This window comes from Natator depressus, chromosome 5, assembly GCF_965152275.1.
Source record: "Natator depressus isolate rNatDep1 chromosome 5, rNatDep2.hap1, whole genome shotgun sequence".
Lineage (NCBI taxonomy): Eukaryota > Metazoa > Chordata > Testudines > Cheloniidae > Natator > Natator depressus.
Genome location: NC_134238.1, coordinates 69,198,982 through 69,226,638, shown reverse-complemented (window position 1 = coordinate 69,226,638; position 27,657 = coordinate 69,198,982). Strand labels below are relative to the sequence as shown.

At 39.5% G+C, this 27,657-nt stretch overlaps 1 protein-coding gene across 1 annotated transcript in view; it reads right to left on the bottom strand.

Moving 5' to 3' along the window:
* The window catches only part of WDR36 (WD repeat domain 36), a 54,034-nt gene that overhangs the window by 14,308 nt on the left and 12,069 nt on the right, over nucleotides 1–27,657 (bottom strand). Inside the window, exons 5-16 of the mRNA XM_074952944.1 lie at nucleotides 26,914–27,046; nucleotides 24,391–24,448; nucleotides 22,794–22,926; nucleotides 21,733–21,908; nucleotides 21,368–21,488; nucleotides 16,053–16,118; nucleotides 12,544–12,627; nucleotides 8,881–9,035; nucleotides 5,451–5,565; nucleotides 3,906–4,071; nucleotides 3,489–3,597; nucleotides 2,457–2,536 (exon numbers count right to left, since the gene is read on the bottom strand). Coding sequence (XP_074809045.1) covers nucleotides 2,457–2,536; nucleotides 3,489–3,597; nucleotides 3,906–4,071; nucleotides 5,451–5,565; nucleotides 8,881–9,035; nucleotides 12,544–12,627; nucleotides 16,053–16,118; nucleotides 21,368–21,488; nucleotides 21,733–21,908; nucleotides 22,794–22,926; nucleotides 24,391–24,448; nucleotides 26,914–27,046 — 1,396 coding nt within the window. The remainder of the gene's footprint in view (nucleotides 1–2,456; nucleotides 2,537–3,488; nucleotides 3,598–3,905; nucleotides 4,072–5,450; nucleotides 5,566–8,880; nucleotides 9,036–12,543; nucleotides 12,628–16,052; nucleotides 16,119–21,367; nucleotides 21,489–21,732; nucleotides 21,909–22,793; nucleotides 22,927–24,390; nucleotides 24,449–26,913; nucleotides 27,047–27,657) is intronic.

Below are 27,657 nucleotides of genomic sequence, written 5' to 3'. Positions count from 1 at the left end.
CAGAGGGTTTGAGCCGTGAGCCAAAGGTAACAAAAACGAACCTGGGATTGTGGGTGTGAGATTTAATTAAGTTGTGGTAGTAGAGTTGTTTAGTAAGGAAGATGGGAGAACTGAAAGAGGAGAAAACAAATCTGTAACGGAGGAAGTCAGCCAGGTCATGGGATTTCCAACAGAGCTGCCCAGCAGCACAAGAGCAGAAGCATAGCAGTGAATGTGGGGGGAAGAGCAAATGAAGCCCTGCAGATGCCTGTATAAAAACACCGTCTCTTGCAAGGAGAGAATCCATAAGCACTCAAAAAGGAAACGTAAGTATGGTGAGTTAGGCTGGGAGGGGCAGAAGGATGTGTTAGCGCATACTGAGATCACCAGGAAAAAGTTCAATGCTAGAGAGAGTTAAAAAAATAACCCAGATTAATGTTAATTTACGTGTCCTGTACTCTTAATTTGTCTGTCCAAGCTATGCTGAGTAAGAAGAGAAATTTGCATACAGTTACATCAACTAAAATTTTCCTGTCTGGAATAGCTTTTGCACAAATTACACTTCCTAACTTGCATGCAAAAGCTACGTAACGAATTACATACAATTAGTCACAGATGGATCATCAATTTCTGTGAAATTTAAGGAAACCATTTAAACATCATTCAGATTACAACAGAATTTATACACAACGTGCTCAATGAGTGGACAGCAGAGTGCACACTAAACATGGATGTATCATAACTTGTAAAAGATTGATGTTTTTGAATCAAATTAAAACTGATTTTTCTTAAGTAGAGCTTCAAAGTTAGCAATTGTTTTTGTATGTGTAAAATAGCTCCTATCTAAACTCTTCCATTTATTAATTCCTAACCATACTAAGGGAAAGTAAGATCTGCACCTGAATTTTTAATGAGCATCATTGCTCTATTTCAGTATTTTCCTCTGCCTATACAAGAGCAAAACCATCTCTCTAAATTCCAAGCAAGATAAATTACCCTAATTTTTTTTCAGACAGAATATGTAATGTACTTACTTAAATTCCATATCAACAAGAATTTTGCTAGAGTTATTTTGTTGTCTTCTTATCTCCAATATATATTATAAAATATAATAGCATCTATGTACCACAGCGACAGATGCAAATGTTAAACAAGCCAAACACTCAAGGCAAGTGCAGTGATGGTCTTAGATTGCCTTTAAACTTTATCATATACTTTTCCAAGTCATTTCTTTAATAAGAAATGAAATCAACATGAAGAATCTATAATAGCTTTGAGGAGAGAAGCTCTAAATTTAATTCATCTATTAACCTTTTGGTCTCTAACTTGAGGCATGACTTTCAACAATCTATTGACCAATCTTTCTATGATACAACTCGCATCATGTACTTTAAATGAAAGACTTCATAAGGTAAGTAACTTTCAGTTAATACTGTCATAGCAACAAAACAAGGCAAACCTTTGAGCAATTGGGACCCAGCTGCAGTCAGAGAAGCCTAGCCTTTAGGCTTCTCTAACTTACACTAAGGGCACGTCTACACAGCAAAGAAAAACCTGTGGCTGGCCCAACTTGGGCTCGAGGGGCTTGGGACATGGGGTTGTTTCATTGCCATGTACACTTCAGACTCGGGCTGCAGCCTGCGCTCTGGGACCCTGCGGGGTGGAGGGTTCCAGAGCTTGGGCTGCAGCCCACGGCCAGAAGTCTACACAGCAATGAAACAACCCCACAGTCTGAGCCCCGTGAGCCCGAGTCAGGCCAGCCATGGGTTTTTCTTTGCTGTGTAGACATGCCCTAAGGTATCAACCTAGATCAGAAAAGCACAAAGGGGGTCTGAAGTCACCTTTGGGCCTATCTTTCCCATCTCCTGAATTATACTGTGTACTTCTCAGCCAAAACTGAACAGCCAGGGCAGAATATTCACTTTTGAGCAGAGGAGAAATTTTCAGGAAGTTTATAAGCAAGTAGAAATGGAAAACTAAAGTTGATTTGCAATCTTAACGTAGTGTTTGATACTACAGACATGATAACACACAGTCATTTTATGCTTTTGAATTTACAAAGTGTTTTGCATTGACATGAAGCACCATTCAGGAAAGCAGAACATAAGGTTATATGGTTTTATTATCAAAGTAAAATTGACCTTCTAACTTTTTCAATTGTACATATGCTTGAAAGTAAAAAAACCAAAAAGTCCTATTGTTCACAATTTCACTGTCAGGCTTCAAACACTGCCTATACTATACTAATATAATTTACTATAAATTCTCATTTACAAGAGCTTCATAAAATGGCTATAAAAATTATTAATACCAGACAAAACAAGTCAGTTTCAAATAATAATTTTCAACAAATATCAACTTTTTGATTAGTGTAGGTTTATAGGAAATAATCAATGCACCAAGTCTTTTTTGTGGTTTAATGCATGGAATTCATATGCAAGTAAGAGCTCTCTGCTACAGTACTTAAACTGACTTACCATCCAGATGGGAGGTCCCAAGTCTTAATGGTGCAATCCATTGATGCAGTTATTAGCCAACGGCCATCGGGACTGAAAGCCTATAATAATAATATATCCAAATGAGTATTTTAGAGCATACACATCCTGCTTTAGTTCATAAGAGATAGCTGATGGTTTCATCCAAGTCCAAGCAGACATTTGTCCACACAACAAAATTGATAGTCTCTGATTATAGGAGACCTAAGGCTAGAAAAGCCAGGGTGTAGCAGGATACTGTATAAGTGCAGTGACCCGTATTATGTTTGTAGGCCCTCACTTTTGTGCACACAGATAGATATTCACCACAAAACGTAAAAGAAAAAAATATAAAAACAAAAGACGTCAACATCAGAGACGTACTCATCTCTTGGTATTTGGAATAAATTAATAACTGAATACAAATCCTGACAGCATTCTGAAAACATATCTAATTCACATCAGCAGGTCACTCCTATGTGCTGTATAATAAACACATATAGCTATGTAATGATTGATGCTTAAAACTACTGTTTATACTTCTGGCTTGTAAGGAATCTCTTGTGCCAATATAGACTTTGAAGAGATGGATAGCTTCCCAGTTGCTGCCCTCAACACCACCACTGTGACCTCAAATATCTGTTACGTTACTTCTAAATTTTCATTTGATTAAGAACAAAAAAATAAGGTTTCAGACACATTCATTCTTTAAACTGTCCGTCCTTTGGTAATAAAATTCCAAGTCTGTACTGGTGAGCTAAAATTTCTATATTTACTATTTGAACATTGAGCATCTGAATCAGAAAACTATATTAATTCTTAAGAGGACATATACACATGTATGGTTGAGGTTTCCAAAGGGGTAACCCTGAATTTTTTGGCTTCTGCAGCTGAACACAACAAGAAGGGATCCAACTTAAACGCACATTTATATTTTATTATTTGTTATATACAGAAAACAAACCTATCACCCTCAAACTGAATTAACTTTTGTTGCAGATCATGTGCACGCAAATATGTACAGTATATAGTCACCATGTCGTTAATCTGGCTGTGGTGTCCTGAGAACTTCCTGACGATCCTTCTTGTTTCTATATCCAAAACGCTAATGCCAAAGTCATCTGAGGCAATTCCCAGAATGCCACTGGAAAGAATTAGTAGTATATATTAGCAGTTAATATTCAGAGATAAAACAGACAAGAATATCCTAATGTTACCTGACAAAATTTTATGTTCTAAAGGCTAGGCTTCTCTGACTGCAGCTGGGTCCCAATTGCTCAAAGTTTCCATTTCTTCTGCAATATAAAAAGCTCCTTGCAGGACAAATAGTCATTTCTAGCTTAAAATGTCAGGAAATGAAAGACTTTTGTCATGAACTTTTATTAGAGGCTTGGCCTTTAAGACTACAACAAAACAACCAAAGCTGTAGTTGAAATAGTTTTAGATTCTCACCTGTCTCTGTGAAGCAGCATTGCACTTGGAGAAGAAGAGAGATTAGCAGAGTAAACTAGGTCCATGGTCTTGAACTTCCAGAATTTAATTAATCCTTCACTTCCAGCTGTGATTGTCAACTGGTTTAATCCATCCACTGCTACCCCTCTAATGGCACCTTCATGTGCTTTAATCCAAAAGAAAAAAATAAATTACATTTCAGGGCTTTACACCTATCTTAGGTACCTATATAGTGCCAATTACTGGTGCATCTAAGTCCCCTCGGAGTGAAGGACAGATATTTAAATAAGAGGAAGGTATCGGACAAACAATAGTAAAGCCCCCTGACAACTATTACTTGAATATTATAGGTTTATATACTTAATCAGGACTTTCCATCTGTACACAGGCCAATTCTGTTTGATTAAGGTACCTATAACTAAGCATTAGTGTGACATAGGTGAGATATACAAAAAATGTGTGCTATGAACAAGATTAAGATGGCAATTCAAAACGTTTTAACTGAACAATTTTTCAGATTGTTGACACAAAGCAGAATATTAGTCTTCATTATTTGTTTGAAAATCATGATTCTGAATTTGCAATTTTGGTTTTCTGAATTGCTTTTAATTACTTTACCTTCCTATTCTGCCACTAATAGGACACTGAAATTTTGAGACATTGAATTATATATATTCCTGATGTAGGTTTTCCTGTTATGAAAATTGGTAAATCCACATGTACTTATAGAATATATGGCAATAATCAGCAAACAAATAATATAAGCAGGAAGGCACTAAGACTTCATTAACTTTTAGAGAGGAAAAGCCTTAAAAGGCTGGCAGCTTTTCTATCCCCAACGTAGAACTTCAAGTATTACCAAAAAACATTTAAACTGTCTTATGTCGCTCTTGGGGTACAGAGAAACCACTGGTTAGCTCATTCCCCAGCCTCCACTAACACCTTAGTTAAAACTAGATGCCAAAGTTGAGGGGCTCCAAATCTAGCCTAAAAGTAACTTGCTGCAACCATGACATCTCATTTAACATGTCTGTTCTGTATTTGGATCAGAAGTCAGTTGTCTGAAACAAGGGTGCAACACAACTAGAGTCAACTTTTCAAGAGAGCAATTCAACAGCAAACCCAAAGAACTGGGCAATGTTACAATCTGCATGCATGCATGCTATCCCTACATTCTCTTTGGAGCAGGGAGCATACTGACATGTACAAGAATTTCGTGTTCTGCTAGGGAAGTAGAACAGAGCAGGTCATGAGGGATATGATGTGCATGGCCACAAGCCTAATCAAAGCCATCATTTTATACCCGACACATTTGATAACCAACAAGTTTATGTTACTTAAAATTAAATAGATGCCAACTCCACAACTATCCACAGTAGTGGGAGTGTTGTTGTCCCTCACCCAGAGAGAATAAAAGACAACTGTACAGTAATCTCAGCCACCTGTTGCTTCAATAGCAAGATTCCTGCATTCCACCCAGAAACAACAATAAAAGTATTTCGATTTGCAGCTAGTCTCTTAGGGTGTAATTAAAAAAAAGTTCACCTTTTTCTTTTCCATAATGTCCTCTATGAATGCCAGACTGCATGTTGTATACATCTACATGTCCTGTTGAAAGCCCAATTACAGCAAAGTTTCCACATGAAGTAATGTCAACTACCTTTGAAGGGAGGAAAAAAAAAGAGAAAAACTTAAAACGCATTGGTCATTAGCAAAGAAAAAAATACGTTTAATTGTAGATGTGCTTGTCTATATACAGCAGTTACAAAGCATCTCATATTGAAAAAGGAAAATCTTAAAAATCTCTATATTACAATTTTCTTGTGGTTTTAACATTAACATAAAAGATGGTTTACCTTCTCCCACACAGAAAGGAAAGCTATATTTGCTTTCTTGAGAGAAGTTATGATAAAAATGAGCACGTGGCAGAAAGACTAAGCAATGAAGATGAGAGTACACAAATAAACAAGTTAGCGACATTCTCATAGCCACCTCACTAATTGTAAACAACATTTACATCTTAATGCCTGTTATATGGTATGATCAGTGTAACCTAAAAAAACAAAATCTATATGATTAGCCCTCCATTGCACAAAAGGACATGCTAGGGAAGTTAACTTCGAAGTCTGCTGCCACCATACTTTGGTGCTAGAAATGGAGAAACAGTATCTGAAAACAATCAACTACGATGCATGCAGAAAAGAGATGAGAGTTTACATTTTAGATCTTTCAACCCAGAACTTAAGAAGGAAGAGACATCACAAAGAGGGGTCTGGATACACACACAATCCAATCTAATAGTTATACCCACTGTATTTGGAGCTGTGAGCTCACCTACCGCCACCAAATTCAATAGAGTTAGCTAGCTATTTTCCTATAATGGGATAACTTGTAAGTTCCCTGATGCACCACTGATTAAATGAGGAGTTACTGTATATATTGAAGGGGGTAAAGTCGTCCCGGTTAACGTTGTTACATTGCTGATCAATTAGGGAACATGCTCGTTTAAAGTTGTGCAATGCTCCCTTCTAACGTTGTTTGGCAGCTGTCTGCTTTGTCCACTGCTTGCAGAAAGAGCAGCCCAGTAGAGCTAGCTGGTGGGGGGCTTGGAACCAGGGTGGACCGGCAGCCCGCCCATCAGCTCCCCACTCCCCTAAGTTCCCTGTGCAGCAGCCACCCAGCAGGTTATCAACTGACAGGCAGTTCAGCTGTCCCTCCCCCCTCTGCCATGTGTTGCTCCTGCCCTCTGCCTTGGAGCTGCTCCCGCTGCTTGCTGTGCAGAGGTGATGGGGGGGAGGGGGAAGAGGAGTGCTAATGCTAGGTGTCTCCCTACCCCCCTTACCCGCGCTTTGCTTCTGTACTTATCTCCACGGGAGGGGGACACAACAGGGCTCAGGACGGAGGGAGCTTGCTGGCAGCAGCTGCTGTCTCAATTTGCTAATCTACTTAAAAAGGCAATGTACTTAGAGTGGGGTCAGTATATTCAATGGGGCAATGCGCAACTCTCTCTCTCACACACACACACACACACACACACACACACGTGTGTCTCTGTATCTCTCTGCCATGCTGTTTCCCCTCCCTCCATTCGTGCTGCCTTGTACAGTGTGAGGGTACATTAACAATAATGTGTTAACCCTTGAGGGCTCAGCCGAGTGCTAGTTCATCATTTAACAGTAAGGCATTCCCTGGGAAATATCCCACCTCTTCCACGCTCTGACTTCACCACCTCAACCAAGCTTCACAATCATTGCTGTGTACAGCATTAAACTGTTTAAAGATTATTCTGTGTATATGGATATAAAAATAGCCTTTTGTCTGGCGAAAAAAATTTCCCTGGAACCTAACCCCCCCCTATTTACACTAATTCTTATGGGGAAATTGGATTCGCTAAACATCATTTCGCTTAAAGTAGCCTTTTTCAGGAACGTAACAACAACGTTAAGCAAAGATTTATTGTACAAAGAATTCTCGTCTAAATTATCCATGTCTGAAGAAGCCTGATCTATCTGATTAGCAATATATTTACTTATTAGGTTGGAAAAGATTTCACACTCATTTGTACTAAGCACTCTGTATTTTGGTTGCTATTCTTGCTGATAGAACTATTATATGCACTTACCTCAAACTACCATCAATTCCTGTTACCAAATGGAAAAGAACTAACTGTGGGCAGAGATTAGTGATATTGCATAAGAGAAAACAAAACAGAAAATAAAAAAATTTATTCTGAACTAAGTTCAGGGAAGTCATTATAGAAAGAATAGCAGCAATCCCTATATTTAGGTTGCCTAACTCTTTCCATTATAAAGGATTAAGACCTTTTCTTTGAGAAGCCCTCACACTTCCATAGTTTGCAGCAGGCCTTTGAAATTCAGCAGGGAGAATGCCCTTAACTAGAGAAGTGTCTTTTCTTTGTCCCATGAAATTCCACTCAGATGTAGCCATGATAAATTGTTTTAAGAAAGAATCACCATTTTCCTTCTCTCACTTGGGTTCCTCAGGAAATTATTATTTTGGCAGGATGCCAAAATTTAATGGGAAGCTTCTAAGCCTGGTTTATGCTTCTACCCAAGTAGCAGCTACACTCCCCGACACCCACCCATACTGGAACATCTGGGAGCTGCCAAAGTAGTGGGGGCAAGAGGAGTAAGGAAGGGGGTCCACGTCTACTCCCCAACCACACTTTTCTCTGGACCAGGCACACAACACAAGCCTCACTTTCCCTCCGCTGTGGGCATCATATGGGGCAGAATCTTCCCCAACTCCTATAGGCTCAGACTAGAGAGCACTGAGAAGGGCTCCCTCCACCCAGACTTAGTACATGTACTTATTCAGTACACAGGTTGGATATCAAGGAGGCAGAATCAAGGCTACATGTGCAATCCTAAATCTGGCATTTCCCAACTTTTGAGTGCTTGACTTTGCGTCCTTAACATTCTTTTAATGTACTTTTTTTGCATGCAACTTAGAAATATACCTATCATTTTCAAAGGTGTTAATCTTGAGAAACTGTTGCTTAACATACCCTTACAAAAGTGTCATGACAGTTTACCAGCCCAGGCACAAAATCTTCTCTCCCACCATAAACAAAGATGAAAGTGAGAGGAACAAAGGCACACAATGACTATTTAAATGTCTTTGAAGTAACTACAAATCTTCAAATAATTGGAGCGCATAAAACCAAACTTTGTTTTCCTCCCCCATGTATTTCTGATTCAGGAGATAATTTTAGATAACTTGGAGTTTCAAGATAAATAAGATTGAAATAGTTAGCATTTACTTTATTATTTTATTCACTTATAAAAAATTATTAACTCCAATGTAGATGATAAGTAGAATTTTACAAGGTTTATTTAGATCTTTACCAAATGGTTCTTGGTTTTAAGTATTCAGTTTCTGGTGCAATTGGATAGCAAATTAGCAGCCATGCCACAACAGGGAAGAAATAAGATTACCCCAAAATCACACTTACTGTTGCATATACATCAAGAGGCTTGTTTTTGCTGAATGCTTTTGGTTTCAGTTTATGGGCTCCCATGGAAGTTTTCTGGTAGTTCCAGGTTGTACAAGTTATATAACCTTGATGGCAAGCAATGATCCCATCCCAGTCATTCTGACGTGCTATCTCTGTAATACAATCCAAATTGTTACTCCAGAAACTGACATTCTGAAGTGAGAGAGATTCTTACATCACAATTTATAACATTAGTTCCAAAAGCCGTTATGTAACAAAGCCATTGCAATTTTATATTTTCATTGACTAGTCAAAAGGCTACGGTAAAAAAAAAAAAAACTAGAGTAAACATTGCTAAAAAAATATTTTAAAAATATTTGGAGATTTTAATAAACCTGAACCACTTAAGGAAGCTACATTCTCACCACTAGGATATAAATTGCCACAATCTAGATTTGTGAGCATTCTGTTCACCAGGGTGGATACATTTAAAAAAAAATGTTATCAAAACATGTTTTGCATTTAAAACTGATTTATTACACAAAGGAAGTATCTGTTGTATTTAATTAATTTAACTGATTGTTTCTGATCACTACATCCTTCAAGATTTTAGAACTAGTAGATTTCAACCTCTCAGCTAGTTTTTATTCATACCTTTGAAGAGAAAAAACAAAAAAACCAAAACAAAAAACAACCCAAGCTCTCTTGCTTTTTAAACTCCCAACTGGTTTCTTAACTTTGAATGAACCATTGAACTGAACTAGTTGAATAAACCGAAATGAAGAAAATACTCTCTTTTCACCTGCAGACAAGGTTACTGCTGTCAAAAACTGGTTAGCATTTGAACTAACTCTGGTTCCAGACACTTAGCAAGTGACTTCCACCAGTTCAGTAGTTTCAATTTCTTTAAAACTTAGCAGCAAACATGTACTGCTTTATATTGTTTTTTGTATTTCAATCTAAATAATTAACAGATAAGAAGTTTGACAACCTATATTAAGGCCTATTTCAATTTAATTTTAAATGGGTCTATTTAAAAAAAAAAAAAAAACCCAAAACCCTATATTTAAATTTAAATAAAAATTTGAATTTTAATCTTTTAAATAGATTTGTATGCACATTGTTGTACCCTTTTACTAGGCTTAACTGAACAAATCAGTCTGCACAACATTGGACACTGAAATGAAAGAAAAGCAAAGTGAAATTCATGCTTCTGAAAACTGCTAGTTAAAAGCCCGGGAGATTGAAATCTACTGCAGAGCACTCTCCGATTGACTCCGGTACTCCACTGGGAGCAAGACTAAGGTGAGTCGACCCAGCTCGGTGTAGACACCGCAGTAAGTGACACTACGTCGACTCCAGCTACGTTATTCACACTATGTCTACACTACTGCAGTAAGTCAACCTAAGTTACACTACTCCAGCTATGTAATGTACAAAACTGGAGGTACAAATTTCTATAATACATCCCCCATAAATGTTTAATATGATAGCGGTTTGCACTTTTTAATTTAACCAGCAATATTTTAAAAAAAAAAATTTTAACAACTCACTGGAGGATAAGATTTTCATTTTGCCCACCAACAAGGTAAGGATGCATTGTCTGTAGGCATCTCATCCCTATATTCTCTCAAAAACAAGATGTGAAAGTTCACCAATTTGATTTTATTATTAATTTTCTCTATTGCAGTAGCACCTAGAGGCCCCAACTGATATCAAAGCCCCACTGTGAAAGATGCTCTACAAAACACATAATATGAGGCCACCAACGTCCCAAAGAGCTTATAATTGTTATCCAATACATATATGTTGGGCATAGCATACACCACATTAATAGGTATTATGTGCATGGTATTAATATAATATGCATGATATATATTGGTGTTGGGAAGTTATGTTAGCTGAGTGTATTATGCTCTTCCCACAATTCTGTTCACCCATGTCAAGTACCCCAAAACACTTTGCAAAGCTGAAGTCAGCTTTGGCATCAGAAAAATAGGAAACCTGTCTAAGCAAAAATGCATGAATACTTTGTACCAAATTCAGTTAGGAAGTAGGTACAGCGGTGTGGATAAAAATAGATTTAAAAAATTAAAATTCCAATTTTATTTAAAAAACACACAAGTTCTTTTTTTTTTTTTTTTTAAATAGACCTATTTAAAATTATATTTAAATTAACAACCTATATTAAGGCCTAAATTTAACACTTGGAATGTAGTATTCAAAACGAAATAAAGGCAAGTGTAAGAGGAACCAAAGACAACGCTAGCACAAACTAATAGGTTAAACTTAGAGTTTAAGTGATGTATAAAAAGTTTTGTAACTTGTCAAATCATACTATAAATACTACTAGCTGAAATGCTATCTTTGAAGCACACCTTTTGCATAAAGGGAACATGCTGCAAAAATCTGTTTCCTGGAAGGAGGGTCTCCTTTTTGTATTGTACTGCTTTGTCTCTAAACAATAAATTTGGCTAAGTTCGGTTATTTAGTCTCGAACATTTTAAAAAATGAACCGCAAGTATAGTCAAACAACATAACCTAAATAGACAAGAAAAATGCACAGGAAGGGAAACAGAAGTATAGAGATGAGGAGTGATTTGCCCACGGTCACACACTAGGTCAACAGCCACGCTAGGAATAGACCTTAGGTCTCTTGGCTCCCACTCCAGTAACTTTACCAATTAGAGCACATTCTACATCAGATGAATTTTAAATATTTTAATACTCTTGAAAGACCTTCACCAGTGGCCAACTAGGTCAGCAAGTTTAAGGAACTTAAGGACATTGAATATAGCATTATGATAGCAATTACAAAAACAATGGGTAATAATTACTACTGAAAGAGCCAAACCCTGAGTGTGTGTTATGCAATATATGAACAACCAAAATGTAAGCTTTAAAATTACACAAATTATAATTGAACATTGTCTTTTTACAATATGTAGGCTATTTATGTGTTGACATTGTTAAAATGCAATTGCAACTACAATTGCTTTTGCTTCTGGTGCAAGAGGATGAGTTATTGGGGCCTTACTCTTAAGGAGAAAATCCTTTCAATGTATTAACATGACAAAAAAAAATCCAGTCTGAGAATCATCAAAAAAATACTGAAATATTTCTCTGCATACGTTCATCTACATACAATTTTACTGACAATGCAGGATACACACATTAGTAACAGTAAGATAATTTAACTATGCCATGAACACGTGTTAATCACAAATAGCTATTTCCTTACACTAGAATTTCTCCCAGCTGGTCCCCCTGACTACCAGTCCTACAAATTCAGTCGGGAAAATATAAAGAAAGTTAAGGGGTTTCTGACTTATGTTATCAGCAACAATAAAGATTCTGCAATCAAAATGTACTTAAGTCCGATGATGCATGAGCCAGAGTAAAATCCAGTTCACTCTTAGACACCCGTATTGAGTCTGTAGCTCTAATGAGAGTACTCAGAAGGCACAATTTATATAAAAATGCCACCTTGTTACCCAGCTAGTCACTGTTCAGTATTTGAAGAGCTGTACCAATCTAATATATCTCCTCAAAAAGATTAATTTGGGTGTCTGATAAATTAGTAAATTTTTGAATAAGTTACAAAAATCTAAAATTGAAGAAGCAGGTTCCTGTGAGCAGAGGAACGACTCTCTCCTACATATGACATAAAATATTACCTACCTGTTGCAAATGCAGTAATAGGTGGAAGGGCCATTGTATCATACAGAAGACCTTTCCTTTTTGATTTCTTTTTGTTTATGGAACCTTTAAAAAACCAGAAAAATGTCAGCAACTCTCAGTCAGTTAAAAATATATGCAGCCACAAACTTTCCTTAAGGTATAAACAATCTACTAAATGTAAAGTTCACAGTAAAAATATAGAATACATTAATTTTTTGTTTAAAAAACTTATTTCTAAAATGTACAAATTGAAACTTTTAACATTAAAGTCATAATAGGCAAAACTGCTTATAAAGTTGCCCAGCACTTCCCACTATAAAGTCCTTGTTTTCAATTGCTTAAATTTTGCCACACTAACTGCTCAGGGTAAGATTTTTTATGCTGAATGTCTGCCTCTGGTGGAACTGTTTGGGAAAGTTTCAGCACAAACCATTCAGCCATTTCTGAGATTGAGATTACAGAAAAAAATTGTTTTGCCCATGTTAAAAATTCCTCCAATCATTTTTCTGAGACGCTCCAGTTCCTCCATGCTTTGGAGCCATGACTTGAAATTTAGCATGCAGGGGGGCTGTTGCACTCGTGTCCAGGACACAGTCCCATGCTCTGGATACCCCTGGACCTCTGGTTGCTAGAAGCTGGGACTGGATGACAGAGTATGGATCACTCAAATTGCCCTGTTCTGTTCATTTTCACTGAAGTACCTGGCACTAGCCACTGTTGGAAGGCAGGATATTGGGCTAGATGGACCATTGGCCATACTGGGTCAGACCATTCTTATGTTTGGGATGCGCCTTTTGCTCTTCCTGGTAAAATCTCACTAAATTTGGCCAAGTTATAAGCCTTTGAAAAAAACAGTTCACACATTCTCAGTAGCAACTTCTAAGAGTTTGGCAGCTAAACTCTCAGAAGAGAGAGTCTGTACTGGGCTGAAGCAGGACTTTCCCTCAATTGCTCCTTTCAGCAGCCAGAAGCGGCTGTGGCAGCAGGCACTGGAACCAAGAACAGAGAGCTTCTCTCTCCTGTGCTCTTGATGATCTTCCTGCTGGAGCCTACAAACAGCATGAAGTAGCAGCCCGACTCCAGTGCAGAGGGAACAAAAGCTGGACTAGGGGTGAGGACAGATGAAGTAGATTAGGACAAGGAGTTGTCGGGGGAGGAGGGATGGGGGGGGGGGGGGGGAGAAGAAGGGAGAAAGGGAAAGCAACTGGAACTGGGAGCCAGGGAGAGGTGAGTGGTCAGCCTTCCTGGGGGACCGGGAACAAAAGACTCTACTACTGCACTCTCCGCTCCAGAACCTGGAACTGAATGCAAGATTCACAAGCCTCAATATTCCTCTCTGTCAGCAAATCTCTGAAACCCACTGGCAAAGTGTGCATCAAACCCCTTAGTAATGGTAGACCAGCCAATATAATCAATTACTCCATTCATTCAGGTGGCAGGTCTGTGCTGTGGATCTAAAGGTCCAAATCCTGTTGATGAATCATGCAGGGATCAGTATGATTTCATGTATTAGCATTTCTACTTTTTTCTAGTTTGCTTTTTAAAAAGCCAGGCAATTACATGCAAAAAAACGACATTAAAACACTATAAAAGGTTGCAGAGTCAAGCACTGGAAAGTTAGGAAATAATTCAACATCTGTGTGCATATGCATTAGGATACAGTCTTTAATGACATGATCACATACTATTGTCATTCAGTGTACCAGATAGATAGTGCTCTGGCAATGAATCAGGTTTGTGTAGTGAATGAAGATGTGTTCTGTAGCATTCCTGTACTCTTTGTTGCAGTGGCTGTCATTGGAAGGTGTGCAGTAAAGGAGGCAGGAGACTTCAGGAAAAGAAAGGACAGTCTCATAATTAAGGCAGTTGAACGCTTCCCTGGAAAAAAAACTGATTCTATCCCTGCCTCTGTCAGAGTCTGTATCATGCTGCACAAGCCACATAAACCCAACTTTTCACAGGTGGTCACTAACTATGTGTTCCTGGGAGTCTGACTTGAGACCCTTGAGCTCAGCACACACAGCTGTTACTGAAGTCAATGGGAACTGAGCTTTAAATACATATTTCTATAAAATGCTACGTGTGCTGAAATATCTTGCCTAGGAATTTCAAAATTAGTGAATGCTTTTAATCTCACTATCTCTGTGCCTCAGTTCCTCATCTGTAAAGGAATAATGCCACCCCCTCACCTCCCATGGGAACTATGACAATTAATTCATGTTTATGAAACACTCAGATACTAGAGGGATGAGCACCACAGAAAAGCCTACAAGGAAATTAACACTTCTGTCTTCAGAGCAGGGTTTGAATAGTGTGCAGTAAATAAGGCCAAAGCCCACAAATTCAATGAGAAAACAAAATATGGAATAGAAGCTCATTCAGTAAGCACCATCCATTCTGCGCATTTAATGAGGCAGAGGTACTGTGGAAAAATATAGCATGTGATACTACAAAAGGGGACCAAGCAAACATTACACAGGCAAGCTTAATTCCCGCATTTCCTAATTTTTGAGTGCTTGACTCTGCAACTAACTCTTCTTAAATGCCATTTCTGTGTGATGGGTACCTTCAATATAAAAATAGTATATAACATTTCTGAAAAGATCGGAGTAGGAAATCAACTCTTTTGTGTTAATCACTAGATTGTGAGTCAAGAAATCTGAAGTTCCTGTGAGAGTTTAGCAAAGTCTTAATTGAATTTCAGTTCCTCTTAGGTAAAATTTGGATAATACTTCATGTTTCTCAGGATGGTGTAAGGCTTAACTTATTAATGTACTTAGATATCACAAGTATAACAAATTCCCCAGAAAACAAATTTATGACATCACCAGATGACCACTTTTACAATTATTTGCATCTATGCACATTTGTATCCCCATTACGTACTTTCAGTTAGTGGAAAAGCAAGTTCCTCAGATGCAGCAGAGGTTACTTTCAAGATTATTTTTGTTAAGAGGCTAAATAAGGAACACAACATACTCCCAAAATGTAGTCCCACCAGTGGGGGGTGGAGGGGGAGGGGGCGCAGGGGAATATGCTTGAAAGCCACCCAACCAGCTGCGAGATGCTGTTGGAAAGTGAGAAGAGGAAGTGGACAGCCAGATTTAAGAGATGCAATCTAAAGGGTGAGGGGGAAGAGAGAAATTTTAATATTAAATATGTAAAAAATTAAAATAGAAAAAATGCCTACTATTCTATACTCCACTAATACAAAATAATTCATATCACAAGAACTGGAAATTATTTCCCATGACATAGTTCTAAAAAAAGTCAGTCTTTAAATTAATTAGAATTATTTGCTGAAGTGTTTAACTATACTACCACACAAAGACACTTCAGTCACATGTACGGTATGTAAAATGTGCACTGAAGCTCACTGTGCCCTACAGGATATGCTTTGGTACTTGTAGAAATAAGAAAAACAAAGTCATGTCATTTTTCAAACTATATTTTTACATAATTAAAAAATGTTTTATTCATTTCATTTGCACATTCATTGTACTACTTACCACGTCCTAAACTTTTATTGAACCTTTCGTGCACTGTGGAAAAAGACTGCAAGGTTCCATCCTGACCTGATGGAATATTAAGAAAAAGAAAAGTAAATACCTACCCATAACAATATCAGCTTATGCCCAAGTCACAAAAATCAAAAACAGACATTTGAACAATGATAAACCAGAATGCTACAGGAATGGTAAAGCAGTTTATGTCCAAATCTTGATACACAATAAACCCAGACAAGAAACAAAATAACCTGGAGTTAGGGTTAGAAGCACAAATTTACAGGTACAAAACCCCCCAGAAGTTTAGTTATCCCAAAACAGGTGTTACAAACCCAGGAAATTAATAGAAGTTAACCTTTAAAGAAACCAAAACAGACTAAGGCACACAAATCAACCAAACCAACTCTGCCCGCGCCGGGGAGGGAATAAAAAGAAGGAGCAGAGATGAGTGAAAGCAAGGCTGCATGGGGTTGGGACGGTACCTGGCAGGGGATGGGCATTACAGGAGAAGACTCTTTCAGGAGCAGGGGAGCAAGTTGAATAAGTGGGGATTCAGTGGCAAATTTTGGGGTTGGGGAGACCAAGGGTATACATGGGACTTAGGAAGGTTATGTGCAGGATAGCTTGTATTAAGAAAACCAGGACTGTATGACAGGAGTCTGGGGCAGGGAGCCCAGTCCCTCTGCACCAAGACATAAGTGCTTGAAAGGTTCCTCACAGACCAATGATCTATCTGAGCCCCAGACTTTAGAGTCTTTAGGTCTAACAGTGCCCTTGGTACCTGAGGAACTAGCAGACTCATACCAGGCTGGAGAGCAATGAGTGCCAAAGTGGCTGGAGTCACCAGAAACCACGACTTCTGAAAGGGAGAATTCCAACCTGGAGAACTCAAGGGACGGTCTTTGGGAGTCTTATGGGAAGAATCTTGGGTCTTCCTCTTAGATACCCTCAAGGAATGTGGCTCGGAGGCATCAGATTTATTTGGAGACTGGGGTACGGGGGGGTCCCCTGGCCTGGGTCAGAAGCCAGGTGCTGCGAGGTCTCCATCATGAGGTGTCCAAGTTTGATCTCCCTGTTTTTTTTCTTGACTCTAGGTTTTAATGCCAGACTGAAGTTTGCACTTTTGGGAAATGTGAGATTTCCCCAAGGCAACGGATGCAGCAGGAGTGTCCATCACTCACTGGGACTGCCTCCTGGCACGAAAGGCAACGTTTGAAACTCAGAGAACCAGACATACCCTCCCAGTAAAGTAAAATGCCCAGGAGGGGAGAAACTATCTAGCAAAAAATTTTCTAAATTAAACTACTACTACTTACTAACTACAATTAAGGTTGTGGGTTTGTCACAGAAGTCAGAGATTCTGTGACTTTCTGCGACCTCTGTGACTTCTGCAGCAGCCAGTATGCCTGGCTCAGGGGGAGCTCAGGCAGCCCCTGCACCAGTTGCACTGGCGGCTGCTGGGGCAATCTTGGGCCACCGCGCCCCACAGCAGCAGCAGAGTTTGGGTGTGGGAGGGGACAGGGCGTTGGGGCACAGGACAGGGTGAGGCGGGCTCTGGATGGTGCTTACCTGGAGGGCTCCCCGGAAGTGGCAACATCCCCCTCGCTCAGCTGCTAGGTGGAGGCATGGCCTGGCAGCTCTGCACACTGCCTCTGTGCAGAGCACTGGCTTCGCAGCTCCCATTCTCCGGGAACCGCGGCCAATGGGAGCTGCAGGAGTGGTGCCTGCAGCTGAGCGAGGAAGATGTTGCCACTTCCGGGAAGCCCCGAAAGAAGAGCCAGGTAGGGAGTCTGCCGGCCCTGCTGGTCCCCCAGCACCAGTGGGGGGCCCAGGCTGTGTGCTGCCTCCCTGCCCCACAAGTTTTGGTCAGGGGTATATAGTAAAAGTCATGGACAGGTCACGGGCTGTTAAGTTTTGTTTGCTGCCCGTGAATGGTCCATGACTTTTACTAAAAATGCCAATGACTAAAATGTAGCCTTAACCATAATAAACTAACTACAAAAAGAGCTAAAGGGACACAGTTGAGCTAAAACGCAACATGGACAATGACAAAGGCTCAATCTCAGGCTGAGGTGCTTGAGAAGGAACTGAGGGCAGTTTGCCCACACAGTGCTACGTAACAATGGCACATAGCACAAGGCTGGGTAACACATGTGTGGGACAAATGGACACTGCTATGAGAAATCTCCAATCAAAGGCGCTGGGGACGCAAGTGCACTTAGAGTGGAGCACCCATAAGGACACTACTTGAAGAACTTTATCTTTTTCAAGAATTTGTTGAATTGACACATGTCTAAGATTGGTCTGAGACCCTCTTATCCTCATCCCAAAGGGATGGAGGGTAAGAGGGTCTCAGACCAAATAAAACCCCTTCCCTCTGAGATCACATGGAACCTACCCTGCAGCTTCCAACCAAAGGGGAGATTGTACCTCCTGAAAGAGGTGCTCCTTGTGAGAGTGATCCGTGAAGGGGGCAGGGAGGGAAGTTGTGAAGGAGGGGTAGAAGCAAACTGGAGAGTATATCCCACCTCTACAGTGTTCAAAACCCACAGGTCCGAAGTAGTTCAGAACCAAGCACTGAGGAAGCAGAACAGACTGTTTGCAAAGGTGGGGGAATATGGATTTGGAGCGACGGAGAATGGCATGGCAACCTCAACAGGGCCATCAAAATGACTGCTTGGTACTTCCTGGATATCTTAAGCCGAAGCAGCAGAAGGGAGAGGCTTGCACCTAAAACCTTTGGACTTCTTTTTTGACAGGTAATGTCGAGCAGATGGAGTGGGGGTGGGGAGAGGGGCAGGGAAATCAGTGTCTCTCTTGATGTTGAGATCTTCCCCAGTCAGAAAGCACTATGTACAAACCCAAGGACTTTAAGGTGGCTCTAGAGTTCTTAAGCCATGGAACACTGTCCATCTGGTCTGAGAACAGAGAAGTATCTTCAAATGGCAAGTCCCAAGTAGTATTCTGGACTTCAAAGGAGAGATCAGAAGACTAACCAAGATAATTTTTACTTAGCAACCGCAGAATCTGTGGTCCTAGCTGCTGAGTCTGCAGTGATATTCTTGCAACTAGTTTGCCCTCACTGACCAGAGAAAAGAACTCCTGCCTAGCCATCTCCAGACATAGGTCTCCGAACTTCTACACAGAGCCCCATAAATTAAAACTGTACAGCCCCAGCAGAGCCTGTTGGTTAGCAATACACAGCTGCAAACCCTCCATGGAATAAATCTTCCTGCCAAATAAGTCCACTCTCTCTGTGTCTTTTGATTTGAGGGCAGCAGTGTGATGTCCTTGTCACTCACTCTCATTAGCTGCCATGACTAATGAGGCCCAGAGATGGGTGGGTACAAAGGTACTCAAAACATTGGGTGGGCACATAGTATTTTCTCTTTGCCCTCTTTGAAGCGGAAGGCAATAACGGGATGTGCCATGGAGCCTTTATAGGCTCTAGTATTGCCTCATTAATTGGCAGAGCCACTTGGAGGGACCTACAGTTGATACTATGTCAATCAAGTGATATGAGGACTCCCTGACCTGCATGCCCAAGTCTGCAGTCACTCTCTTTCACAACTCCTCAGACTTTAAATTCATCCAGAGAAACCACATCATCTGGATAGGACGAAGAGAAAGCCAGGAGTGGAGGAGATTGAAGCTCTCCTACAGGCTGTTCCTCTGCTTCTAGGACCTCTTCCTGATGCTTGGTTTTGGTCCTGGAACCGGACCCTGCAGACCAGTGCGCAGGCTGTCCCCAGATGAGGGCACTGAATAGGCATGGTGAGGGGGGAGATCTGGAAACTGGGGAAACCCCAAAGCGTTCCAAAATGGCTACTGGTATAAGGCTAGACTCCAGTGACCTAGCCACATTTTCTTGGCAACTCCCATTGTGGGGTCTCAATGGTAGGCAGGGAGAGAGGACTGAGGGGACTGACAGGTCCTGCTTTGGGCTTGTGAGACATAAGATCCCATCTCTAAGTGGCTCATCCAGTCAATACCATGGACCAGTACTGAGAACCTGGTGATAGGCGGAGCGTCATCATCACTGCAAGGTTCCCCTTGGTGGGTACGAATGGGCTGACCGGGGAAATAGGCAACTTCAGTACCACAGGTTGGCCCTGCTGGAGATGGCAACGGACAGGACAATGGTGCCGAGGGACCCGAGTCCTGTACAGATGGAGACACCAGCATCGAGAGGCAGAGCAAATTTCTTGCTGACTCAGGCGCCTCCGGGGTAGTTGGCACTGAGGTGGTATCTTGTTCTGGTGACAATGAAGTTGATTGTGCCGCTTCTGGCACTGGGCTCAATGGTGCCCTTTGCAGCACTGAAAGCAACTGTGCTGACTAGAGCACCGATTTGGGAGAGGAGTGCTTAGGTTTCAGATGCACTCAGTTCAACGTGTTCTCACCCCTCTTACCAGACTTTAAGGGTTGAGATCTTCCCCTGCTCTGAGCCTCTTTGGAAGTCTTATATTTCTTTCTTCGCACAGACAAGAGAGATCGGTGCCCAGATTCCAATAATGCTGGAGGTGCACTTCTCACTGAAGCTGCAGCACTCAGCACCAAGTCAGACCGGACTGGCTTCGATGGTGGCCTGATTGCCAACTCCCAACAGCAGGAATTTCACGCTAGCCTCCCTATGCTTCTTCATTCTAGGCACTGGTCTTTTTACTCTGCTTTAGCCAGACCCCTCAGGCAACTACAGTAAGTTGCTCACTAGCACAGGCCTCGAGCAAGAAGCACCGTGCTTGAAGCCCAGTGACTGGGGCATACCTTGGTGCCATCAGCAGAACCCTGAAACGCGGGGGGAGGGGAGGGGAAAAACAAGACAGAAAAAACTGGATTTTTTTTTTAAAACATCAAAATCCTACAACTATACTAACTACCAGACTAGCTCTATTATAATATAATAATGCACAAAGCTGACAAAGAAGTGTTCTGGTAATGAACAAGGGTTCTGATGACTGTCATGGGTGACAGGAAGGAACTGAGTGGGGTTAGGAGCAGCTCTGCCCTTTATACAATGGTACATGGCAGCAGAGGGATCACAAGCCACCCAAACAGGTACAGTTGAAGGAAAAATTTCCCGACAACCGAGCGCTAGGTGCGGACACCAAGCATGGAATGCACATGTGCAATCACTTGAAGAATTACTCAGTCTGCTTAATATACCTAAATGATTAAATACAGTAATTTGCAATGCACTGTCAAAATCAAAGACATTGCTAGTCATATCTCTTTTATCACTAGCCAATAAGCTGAAGAGTTTATTTAACAACAGTGCGGAACAAAATGGGTAATTTTGAGAAGTTGAGGATTTCTACCTGCACTAAGAATTTGTTGTCCATTTTGCCCATGGTATCTGATTTTTGTTGGAGGAGCACTATGTCCCATACGGCACCTCAACAAACGACCACCACCTCCAGGGCCATCGAAAATCCATATCTGCTCGAGAAATGCAAAGAAATGGAACATCAGTAAACATAACAATAACTCCCACTGAAAAAAAGAGATTGGAATAACATAGTTAGAAACAACAACTTGTCACATTCAGTAACTTTGGTTTTACTATACATGCTGATGCAACTGAAAAAGGGCTACCTCAAGTCTACACAAGTATTCGTACTTTGGAGGACCACTGGAAAAAAATAAATTTACCACAATGGTAGTAGCAGAAAAAATAGCTTACCTTTATAGCATTATCAGCACCATTAGTAACAAGAAGTGGCTCTCCCTGGACAAATGACATACCAGCTATTGCTGTGGAATGGGCATTTCGCATTTGACTAATTAGTTTCTTCTCTTCCAGATCCCAGAGTGCAATGTGTCCAATAGGGCTTCCAGCTGCCATGACTGGATGACCATCTGATCACAAAATGAAGAAAAAAACAATCCAAAGCCAAAAATTTTTTTTATTATACATTGCTTATAGCTTTCAATCATTTTAACTTTTTAAAGTTCATGTAAGCAAATCCGTCTCTCAAAGATTACAATCAGAGGAAAAAAATCATTCCTAAATAGAACATTAAATTAAAGCAATCATTTATCATAGTGATCTAATTTTTGAGAGAGAGAATGGACCATCAGCACCATAAGTAACAGGTCCAGAGGATTTGCAATATCTGATCAGACCAGGTATATCTAGCTTATTATCTTGGTCTGACAATGGCTAGTACCAGATGCTTCAGAGGAAGATTCACGAAACCCAGCAGTGGATATTTAACTGGCTATCTTTAGATTTCAGAGTTAGATGAATGACAGGAATGGGTGCTGCTCACACATCTCAGATCTAATTTCTGTTTGTTTGCTTACTGCACCAGCTGACACGCTTACATTCTCAAGGTTCAGTTCACAAGCATTAGAGCTTGATATATTTAAATAAAAGATTAGATTCAGGAGCACAATTCTGCAGCAAGAGCCAAATCTGCCGTATTGAAGAATACTCTGACCCCTACAACTAGGCTGATCTGTTTTGAGTCAATATTACTTCCTATTTATTAAATAGTAAAATGTTGCAGTACACAGATTTTAAACATTTCCCTGCAAGATTTGCAATTTTTCCAACTATATAAAGAAAATCACAAGTTTATTACTATTAGCCATTGTAAACTTTAAAAAACCCCAAGACACACAACCCCAAGTTTTGTGCCTACAATAGCTTAAAAATGTGTTTAATTTTTCTACTTTTCAATTAATATTACTGTTTTAATTTGATCTGCATATATGACTAATCAAACTGCTAGAATTTACCTGTACGGAAAGATATTGCTGTGATGGGACCCCAGTCTTGCTGAAATTTCATCAGTGTTTCATCAAACTTAATGTTGTGCACAATGATATGACCAGACACGAGACCTATTGCAACTACATCTACTGCTGGTGCCTGTGAAAGACAGTTCAATGATGAGAGAGAAATTAAACAGATTCCTCTCCATCCTTCTGTATTTTTCCTATTAAAAATAAGTTCTTCTGCATGCATTAATATATTCTTTAACGACATATCTTATTATTACAACATCACTGCTTCATTCAGTGCACAGGCTGAATTTGCAAAGCAAATGAGGTATTTCTTCTTAGCAAATTAGACAGGGATTCTGCTCCATTCTAGCCAAAAACTTATGTTTGAAATTACACAACATAAATTCAGAATAAAACTGAGTCACTGGATTTGACCTGATTTCAGTATAACTCTGAGCAATTCAGCTTTCAGTGCACAGGAGCAACAATGTGTAGTGTGGTAGGAGGAAGTCCATGGATATTCAACTAACAGGAGGGAGTGCATTAAATTTAGCATAAAAATAATTTAAGAAATAAATTTAAGCAATTAAAAACTTTCCTATAAAAAATAAAAAATCTTTTTGGTAGATAACTGTACTGGATAAAAGTTCTCTTTTAAATATGTTCAAAAAAGTCTAGTAAATTTCACATCTGTTCCTCGTTCACTGTGCAACTTGTGCACTACGTAAGGGAGGCAGTCTTACACAATGTGTGTATGCATGATATGTAACTAAGACCTGTACAGTATAAAATATGCACAAGGATCTTATTTCCTGATTTGAGTGCTTCATTTCACAAACTTAGTTTCTGTAAGGAATATGTTATGTCAAGTTCTATGTAACCTACTTCATGGTCCATAAGCTTTTCCTATACCAATATGTTACAGGTACAGCAAGTTAACACCCGATATGTATGACATTATAAGGTTAAATCATTTATTTTAGACCTAAATTTAGTCAGGTACTTAATAAATCTTACACTTCGTTTCCTACCACGTAATATCAATTCACTTATTTTAATCTATAATTGAGCATTTGACCATTCTAAAGCATTAAAGTGAGACTGAACATGTTGCACTAAAAATAAATTTATACGAAATCAAAATTGTTCACAGAAGCTTGAGCAGCCGATGTTATATGATACCATCTGGTATAATACTTTTAGTTTGTTTTTATTTTGTTTGTAACAGCCCCATTTTTTTCTTTTTGGAGTTCTTTTCATTTTGGCAAATGTTTGATTTTCCCACCCAGTTTCTCTAAAGCAAAACAAATTTCAGAAGCAAGAAACTTGCAACATAATTAAGCTGACCTACGGTACACCAATACCCTACAAACTTAAGTCACCGAAGTAGTCCTTACTCAATGGAGTAACCAGAATGAAGTTAAGAAAGCTATGTGAGTTAGTAAGAGTTTACGCGGATGGTCCCCTAGATTGTATGCTTCTCAGAGCAGGGATATTATCTGTACTCTCTGTACACAATATGCACCTATTCCACTGTACAAGAATGTTAACACTGACTGCTGTTCTATATTTACCTTTTATAAACAAATGAACTAACAAAACTACTAACCTGTTCGAGGGTTGTCACACCCCCTAAACCCCATCCTGGAAATGAGTATAAAAGTTTGCTGTGAAAAGAAAGTGTTTTAAAAGTTACATTTAGAAAAAAATCTATGTCAAAAAGAATGTCTAGCAAGTACATCTAGAAAGAAGTAGGACAGAAAATGAAGGCTAGCAGCATATATTAAAAAAAAATATGGAATTTAAAAATTTGGGTAATACGATCATTTATATGGAAAAGTTAAAAAATATATTGGGTGCATTCGGTCTTCAGGATGAGACCATTTTCAGGCAGAGCAGTGGTAAAACTGAGCGCAAAGGAAATTGTAAACAAGGCCCTGATTATAGAATGCTTGAAACATGAGAGGTGCATGAGTAACATTAGTGACTAAACTACATGACTAAGGATATGTACTATCACTGTAAGCAATAAAAGTATTTTGGTAAAATAAAGTTTGGCTGTGTTTAGTAGTTATCAAATAATGAAACGAAATGTCTAGTTTTGCATGCTATACAAAAATCAGCCTTTTTTTTTTTTTTTTTTTTGTATTTGGGTTACAAGGCAGGTTCACTTAAAATCAAATTTAGGGCTCAATCTTGCACCCACTAACTGGTGCGGATTACCACAAATACTCCCACTGATGCCATGGGATTATCTAAATCAGTAAGCATTGAACTAGGCACCTGGCTCAAGATCAGGCCCTTAAAACATAATTCTCGATTATGTTTACACACAAGTGTGAAAATGCTGAAACAAGCGCAAGCAGTGCATTAATTTCAAACTGCAATCACCTACTCGATCTTTGTTTAAAAAGGAATTTAAGAAAAAAAATTCTATTTTAATCCTATTTTAGTAGTTTTTGTACAGCATCTATAGCACCATATAGCTACCTTGAATAAAAATAAAATAAAATAGAAGAGCAATGATATTACTGAAAATGTATAACTGCTATGAGACTAAAACCCTGAACCACATGACAAGCGTAAATTCTCATGAATTGTAGTCATATATATTTTCACATTTACAGAGAGTATGTGCGCACCCATAATGAGGTCTCCCACTCTATCTTTCCATGAGCTGGCTATTTCCATCTCTAGAGTACCAACACTTAAGTCAAGCTTATTAATAGTGACTCAGCCATAGGCCATTGCGCCAAAACCAAAATATATTACAATAAAACTTAAAACTAAATCCAGATTTTTAAAGTATTAAAATACACATAAAAACAAACTAAAAAGAACAAACTCATTAAAACTGTATATAATCACTGATTAACACTTATTTGGCCTGCATAGTCTTTAAAGAATTTACATTATTTTAAAAAATTAAGTTGCTAGCTCTGGTTGTGAAGATATTCTAAACATGTCCCAATGCAGTGGCAAGTCTGCAAGCGAACACAGCTATTGTTTCAGTCTAACACAAGAATGGAAGGCCCTAAAATACAGCAGAGTTTCCACTCTGCAAGGATGCGAGGAAGGAGGGAAGAAAACATAGTAGTCTGTATAAGAGGACTCCGCACCGGGTAGTTTTGTGCAGAAAAAGTGCAGATGAGCAGCCTGGAGATTTGCCACCATATGAATTCACACACTTAATCAGCACATCATACAAGAGAGAGATAAAGGCCTACCAGCTACTACAAAAACCATGAGTCGTAATTATGGCTTTTGTATTAATGTGATTACTGAAAGTAAATGGGACTTGGCCTCCTCAGTGCCAAAGTCATTTCTGAAAATTGCACTTCGGAGAACTAGAATGTACAACAACACCCTCCAGCCCAACAACTTCTGCAATGCAGTACCATGTTTTCAATTTCAGATGCCTGTACTGGCAAATTGGGGCAATGTAAAACAAGTTGAAACAACAACAAAGCAGGACCCCCAATCAGCAAGTCTCTTCCCCACCTTGAATTACCGTAGTGGAGCATGAGGAGGCACAATTTGAGTAGTGATCTCAGTCCCAAATCCTGCAGCAGCTGCACAGGTGTGAAACCTTGCTCCCCACACTCAGCTAAGCATAGGGTGACCAGATGTCCCGATTTTTTGGTTCTTTTTCTTATATAGGCTCCTATTACCCCCACCCCCGTCCCGATTTTTCACATTTGCTGTCTGGTCACCCAAGCTAGGCATATCTCCCTCCTCCTCATGGGCCCACTCAGTGGCTGGACAACAATTTTAAAGGGGAGGAGTTCTACAACTACTTCCACTGCCGTACTTCATCAGGCAGACAACTAGCTAAAATGCTGACTGGGGTCGGGGTTGGGAAATGAAAGCAAGGAACATTACTGAAAAAACCTGCACGATCCCTGTTACTTCACAGCAAAAAAATCCTGGCTAGAAAAATAGCATTTTCAGTCACATGAGAGAGGTAACCATATTGCCCATATTTCTGAAAACAACACTGAGGGGCTCTTCTGCTGAAGGAGTTAGAAAAAACAGACCTGCAGTAAGAGAACATTTTATTTAGGAAATATTAAAACTCGGAGTATAGCTCCGCCTAGAGAATGAAATGTACTTAAAGAATAAATAATCTTACTTGGATTTTACATTCCATAACTGCAGGCTTCCTTGTTCACTGCCAAGGAGGATTTTATTTAAGTAGGTACTTGGATGCATAATGGCAGAAACTGCAAAAACAGCCTTATCAAAAGTCAGTTGTAGGTATTCTTCTGCAGACATAAGAAACTGTGTTAGTTATGCTGCCATTACAAAATTCCAAGTTAGAATGATTATTTCTTAAAAATTTGCAAAAATGGCTCTTTTACATGCACAAGTGGAAGAAGTCCTCACAATTGGGATTTCTTCCCTGAAAGCACCAGAAACCTCGTATGAACCTGACCCATCTCATGGCAAGTTATGTAGCTTACTTTATATCTTCCAGCAGAACAGATTTATCTCATTATGAAGGATTCTTATTGTGCTTTCTGAGCAGAACATCTCACTTGATTAGCATATCTTCTGTTTACATTATAACAAGAAGTCTTGTTAATACATGGCCACCACCTTAGAAGCATAGTAGTTATTTTAAAAATTGTTAAACGCCGCAGACCACAATAAGAGAACCTGTCAGGCTAATGAGTCACTGCTCAATGCCAAAATTGGACAATTCTTTGAAAAGAAAGAATTAAGCCACCGAAGTGCGATCCCACCTAACAGTGAGCCATCAAACCTTATTTAAATGTGGCACAAATAGCCTTTATAATTTCGATGGATAATATTTAAGCAATTTTTTTCTATTATCTATTTAAATTTTCACAGTTGTGAGAAACTATGGGTGGGG